The sequence below is a fragment of the Alligator sinensis genome, unplaced genomic scaffold (genome assembly GCF_000455745.1).
Source record: "Alligator sinensis unplaced genomic scaffold, ASM45574v1 scaffold288_1, whole genome shotgun sequence".
NCBI lineage: Eukaryota > Metazoa > Chordata > Crocodylia > Alligatoridae > Alligator > Alligator sinensis.
In genome coordinates, this window is record NW_005841876.1 from 4,287,860 (window position 1) to 4,293,869 (window position 6,010).

General features: G+C 35.8%; 1 protein-coding gene across 3 annotated transcripts in view; it reads right to left on the bottom strand.

Annotated features, from left to right (window-relative positions):
* The window catches only part of DCUN1D2 (defective in cullin neddylation 1 domain containing 2), a 39,073-nt gene extending 33,254 nt beyond the window's left edge, over positions 1-5,819 (bottom strand). Inside the window, exons 1-3 of one of the 3 annotated variants that reach the window (XM_014527893.2) lie at positions 5,576-5,819; positions 3,575-3,791; positions 124-292 (exon numbers count right to left, since the gene is read on the bottom strand). In XM_014527893.2, the coding sequence (XP_014383379.1) occupies positions 124-292; positions 3,575-3,749 (344 nt within the window). In that variant the 5' untranslated portion in view covers positions 3,750-3,791; positions 5,576-5,819. Of the gene's footprint in view, positions 1-123; positions 293-3,574; positions 3,792-5,230; positions 5,466-5,575 lie in introns of those variants that run through there. The other 2 variants (XM_025196122.1, XM_014527892.2) reach the window with 2 other exon arrangements.
* Positions 5,820-6,010: the final 191 nt, after the last annotated feature.

Genomic DNA, 6,010 nt, shown 5'->3' on the forward strand with positions numbered 1-6,010 from the left:
TAGGTCAGCTGCGTGCATCTTCAGGGTAACATGGAACAAGTCCATGGAGAGTTTTAAAAGCTTTCAATAGATTTGGCTCAGCTCCTAAGAAAGTTGAACCATAAAGAAAACTGACACACTCACCCCAATTCTGTCATGCCATCTACAAATTCCTTTTTGCTGAATTCACACTGAGTAGCTGCCCTGAACTTCCAGGCTACAACCAAAACGCTGATACTGGCAGGGTCCAGGCTTAAATCATCACAGAACTGTTGAATCCCATCAATGCCAATTTTATTTTCATCCTGTGGGTCTGCAGTTCAAAGTACAAAAAGGAGAATTACAGTTCTTAAACTTTCCTACGGAATACTGACCAGAGTACTTTTGATATGCTGCACTGTAGACATTACTGTTTTTGAGTACTTCTCAAACTTTTTATTTGGACATTAATTCAAATTTTAATCAATTTGAAAATGTGAATTTAAAGCAGATTTTAAAATCTTCCCAAGTCTCTCTGACAATCTTGTTTTTAAATTACTATTGAAATACTTGCTTTTTATTCTTAGATTCCCCCCCTCCCAATCACCATATGAAAGAAAGAAATGAACAACAGGGAAGATGCTTGAGAATAGGGAGAAATCAGTGAAACCGATTCTCAGTGAAGTGTTATAAAAAGTACAATAAATGAGCATGTACTAGTTAGGAAACAGCAATAGGTGCATAAAAGAAATGCACTAGATGAGGTCCACAGATCTTTCCCATCCCCACCCCTCCAGGGACACAAAAGAAAAGGACCTATTTCAACTGAGATCACCAAGGTTTAATTACTGTAAATTTAAAAAACAAAAATTAGCCTTGCAGATGGACCAAATCAGCGTGACAGTATTTACAGTGCTCAGCACTACAAGACCTCCATCTAGATTAGGCTCCTCAGAACTACTTTAATTGTTCAATAATAAGCTATTTTTATAGGGTAGAAACACACTGTAATAGCCAGTGTCTGGTTATGTCATAAGCCTGAAATTTAACTTTTGTTTTAAGTAAGTAAACCTAAACAAATGCAAAAATCCTCTGTGGAAAATTATATTTGATTCATAATTGAACCCAAAGAAATTAAACACTTCATATGTAAACAAGACTGCCGTTTTACTTTAGTTTGGAACCCGACAGACTCTCTTTAAAATATAAGTTACACAAATCTAAAGTAATATTCTCAAAATTATACTTCTACTTTTCACAGTTGTGCCAGTTACAAAATACAGAAGTTATTCCATCATTTGGAAAAATAAGTCTTAAGCATTTATTTGACTAAAATAGCCACTGCATGAAACATATAGTTAAAACAATATTTTCAATATATCACAAGGTTGACATTTTGGATAAATACTTGGTATGATTTTATCCTTCCCTAGGCATGGGTCTTACAATCTGATCTGACTGCAAGATTGGGGCCTTCATTTTAGGGTTCTCTTTTGCTTCTCAAACTCTTCTAATGATACAACAATAGTAACTAAAGAATTGATCCTATAAATAGCCAATAGTTAGAACATCAAGTAGTAGTAGTTGATGCAGCAAAAACATGTTATTAAAGTATCTTTATTCCATCACAATCGCTATGTGTAAAAGTAGTGAATAAATCTTTCCAGGGTATTATTTGCAAAAATCAAGTTCCAGGATAACATCTAAATGCATTTCTTAACTTCCTAAAATTATTCCCAGATATTTAAAGAGTCTGTACTGGAGTTAATGGCCAAACTCTGACTGGCTTCAACAAACAGGATTATTCCATCTTTAGCATATTCATAACACCTGAGCAATTGAGTAAACAATAAAAATGAACAAGTGTAACTTTGGTTCAGATGTTGAATATTAAATAAAGAGAACACTGAAACAAGAACAGCTGAGTGGACAATGAGATATTACCTCACATTTCAAATACAATGCTAATGCAACCTACAGATTTTTGTAGGTTCTCTCCATTGTAATCCTCTGTAGATCTAGAGCTAGGATTACAATAGACCCTTTATCAGGCAGAAAGTTTAGGTTATGGTTAAGAAAGAAAAAGGTGTTAAACCAATTTAAAAATGCACTGTCATGACTTTTCCTTTTAAATTCTGGGAAAGCGATGTTTAGGTGTACATTCCCCCTTCATTACTTTCATTTTTAGCACTACAGAATTGTGTTGATGCATGAAAACAAAAACCCGAAACTGACTAAATTATTTTAATTCATAAAAGTGAAGATGGAAGTAGAAAGTACACAAAAAAACACCGTGAAGAAAAAAGATCCTTCAGTTTAGACATTACTACTGACAGTTACAAATTTAAGAAATTAAGTATATCTTTCACTTGACCATCTCCTTTCAAACTACTATACACAGATCAAGAAAAAACATTTAAATATAAGCAAAACTAACCAAAAGAAGTATCATAGTAATTAAACTTCTATGGGTGCACCCAAAGGAAATGTTCTAGTGCTGCTCGAGTGCCAGTGCACCTATAAACACATTACGACCATATGTTTTTTAAAATTAAAATTTTGAAGATGACCCGTATGTCAAATGGAATAAGTATTCATGTTATCCACAATCTGAAAAGCAATAGTATTAATAATCGTATAGGCCAAGATGCATAGAAAATAATTTTGGTGAGAATCATACCATCTATTAGGATTAGAAAGGGTCCATATTGATAAAAATATGGCCAAAGATGCATTTTAAAGAGTTCCACAGAAAGTTTTGGAGCCAAGCAATAAACAGCAATGATATAAAGCAGCGTCACACTACTGTTTAACAAAAAATAATTGATCTAAGTTAGTAACATTTTGAAAGGAATTCTTTCACTGGACAATGTCTTGAGCTGCTTCCTTGACCATATTTCCTCATTTTTCCTATCAACACTAACATAAAAAAAAAGAGTAACAGAAGATATAAACGCAACTCCATCTTAAATTCACTCTCTCATGGATGTTTCCCCACCAAGAATCTCTTAACAGGTCATTTTACATGACTTGTGCTGTAATATTCAAACACAAAGAGTAAATTATGGATGGAGTTTCAACCTTAATCACATTTCCTTACTTAACAGATTTGTCAGAATCTTACCTATATCTGAAAATGTTTTTGTAGTATAAATAACAATACTACCACCATCTTTAATCTAAATTTAATTTTGAAAAAGTATTTAATACAGGAATTATAATCATGTTACCACATAACATATGACACACAAAAATTCCTTAACATAGTTTATGGACAGTAGGTCATACATACGTCCTTTACAGGTAATAAGTCCCCCCTTTTAAGTAACTGGATTTAGTTTCATTTTGCTCAGTTCTTGCATTATATTTCCCATTGTTTTACTTGTAAAGTGTAAAAACACCTTGACAATCTGAAGTTTGGGATGAACACTGAGCCATGCAATAGTAGACAGACAGCCTTACAGCGAAGCAAACCTCTCAAGTGCAGCAACACACAGACTAAGTAACAACAGTTGGACATTGTGTTAGCAACCTTTTATCTAAAAATGTTACCAATGGCAAAAAGTAAAGGTATAAAGGTAATGTAAATTAAATAAGTTATAAAACTGATCCTTACCTTTGTATCTGTTATATAATTGTTCTAATTTCTTTCTGTCTACTGAATTTTTCATAGATTCTTTGTAGTACAAGTCTGGGTTCTGGAAGTAGTTGTCTGTTGCCACTTCTAGTTTCCACTCATTCTGCATTAAGCAGTATATAGCAGTCCTTTCACCAGCCTGGGTAAATGCCATAAACTGGCGGACCTTGTCCTTCTGAGACGATTTAAGCTTATGCTTTGGGATGCAAAAGAAGCAGGAAAGCCAATGAAGCTAATCCAGAAGTTTGTTTCAGCACTCTACTATTAATGTCTATCTTAAAAAGGGGCTTAAATTTCTTGGTGTGTGGCATCTCCCACTTCAGAATTACAGAAAGACAAAGCCTTGTTCTTCTGCAGTTAAAGACAGCATTTTCTTCTGAAAACTGAAATGCCAGCATTTCTAAACACACTTTCAGCAGCAAATATTTTGGCAATAATAAATTCCGATCACTGTTTTACTTGCACACACAGAAACATTTTTTAAAAAGTGTCTGACCTCTATATGTTCCATTTCCTGTAAGGTTTAAAACTTATTTGGTTAAAAACTCTAACCTCCCCACCCCCGCAAAAAAAACCTGAAAGCCCACTATGACTTTGACCAGTATGCTAACATGCTGAAAGTAAGTCTATGATTAATAAGTTCATGATAACAAAAATTTTCAAAAACATGACTCTCTCAAATTTGAGATTGTGTCTGTAAAGGCCTTGTAAAAAACTGAGTTTTTACTCTGAATAATCTTAAGAGTTTTCCTATTTTTTCCAGCACTAATGAACAATACAATATTTTCCAATTGACATTCAATCTGAATGTCAGAAACAATTAGAAACAATTGTTGCTCCCAAGTTAATTTAGAAGAATACACAACTCCTAAAGCAAAGTTAGAGATTTGCTCTAACTTATGAAACTAAAAAGTTCTTGTACATCTAACCAAAAGCTTTAATACCAGTACCTCTTCTATTCTTATAATGTATTAACTGCTGTGCAATAATCAGAAAAAACAAGGATTTACAGAAACCAATAAATGTTTTTATTAACTGCAGTAAGCCAATGCTCTACAACAAGCCAGAGCATACTGTTGGAGAACAGGAAAGTGGAGTTAAAAGATGACAAAAAAAGGTATGAAAGTGTTTTACAACTGCTCTCTGCAATACTTTTTGCTCCTTTCTTTTCTTTAATATTTCTTGCTTTTGTTAACTGATAGGTTTTACAAGTTATCTTGTGGGGACATAACTAAATCTTAAATTTTAAATCAACAAGCATGTATAACATTAAGCAAAGACTTTCTAATCTCACAGCATTAGAAAAAGCTATCACTTATACAGTTTTCAATATTATACTAGTCTGACTGTACATACAGTTACTATTTACTGATTATCCCTTGTAAATACTAAACACGGTGACCCTATTAGAATGTTATTGCAGTTGGTCATAGAAGAGACCTGAATCATGCACCCAACATGCACATGTAGCTTTTCTTTGAAATGTAGGTCCGACGATTGAAAAACAGTGATGAAAACAAACCTGGAAACAACTTTGATTGCAATGACGGGGAAAAAACCAAAACAAACCTATAATAGATTTTACAAAGGCATTTTGAAAGGACTTTTCCTACTCCAGTTCAGAAAATGACTTACACTTGTGTCAAGACCCCCTCAGGGAAACGGAAATATCTGAGCTCCCAACTCAAATCCTGCATGGCTCACGCAAGATCCCAATGAACAACAGGTGACTCGGCACAAGGACAAAAAAATCAGCTCTTCGCATGCGCAAACCCACCAACCCCACCTCACCTGCACTGGGCTTTGCTATATCAAAAGGAAACCCTCAACTCCTGCAAGACAGAGACAAAGCCCGGTCAATGAACTTATTCCATCCCGTACCTGGCCGACGCTCACCTGTCTCTGTGCCTTTTCTAGAGGTGTAATGGGGGGCAGGGGGCACCATGACAGCCTAGCGCAGGCAGGGGGGCAAGTTCTAACCTGGACAAAATGAACTACGCCAAACTGGAGACTTCACCACGCCTTCAAGCTCTCCTGTGTAACAGGAATTTTCATTTCCACCTAACTTTGACAATCTCTGTTCTCTTCCTGATGAAGGGGGTGCACCCAAAAGCTTGCAAAGAAATAAAATAATTTGTTTGCAAAGATCTCATTGGTCTAATAAAAGATATCACCTCTTACACCAGCTTTGATGCCTCTTGAAAAAGAATAAATAAAAAGAGATGCCTACATGTCACCCCCCCTGCCACCTCCTGGGCCCACCCTGAGGAGCCCCTGAGGAGCAGGTGGGTTTCCCTGCACCCTTGGACTTCAACCAGAGGCAGACACAGGCGCTGCAAACACCAGGCGATGCCTTGAGGCCAGGAACTGGGACCAGCAGGGGCTCCTCCAAGCAGTGCCCAGGGACCCCAGAGA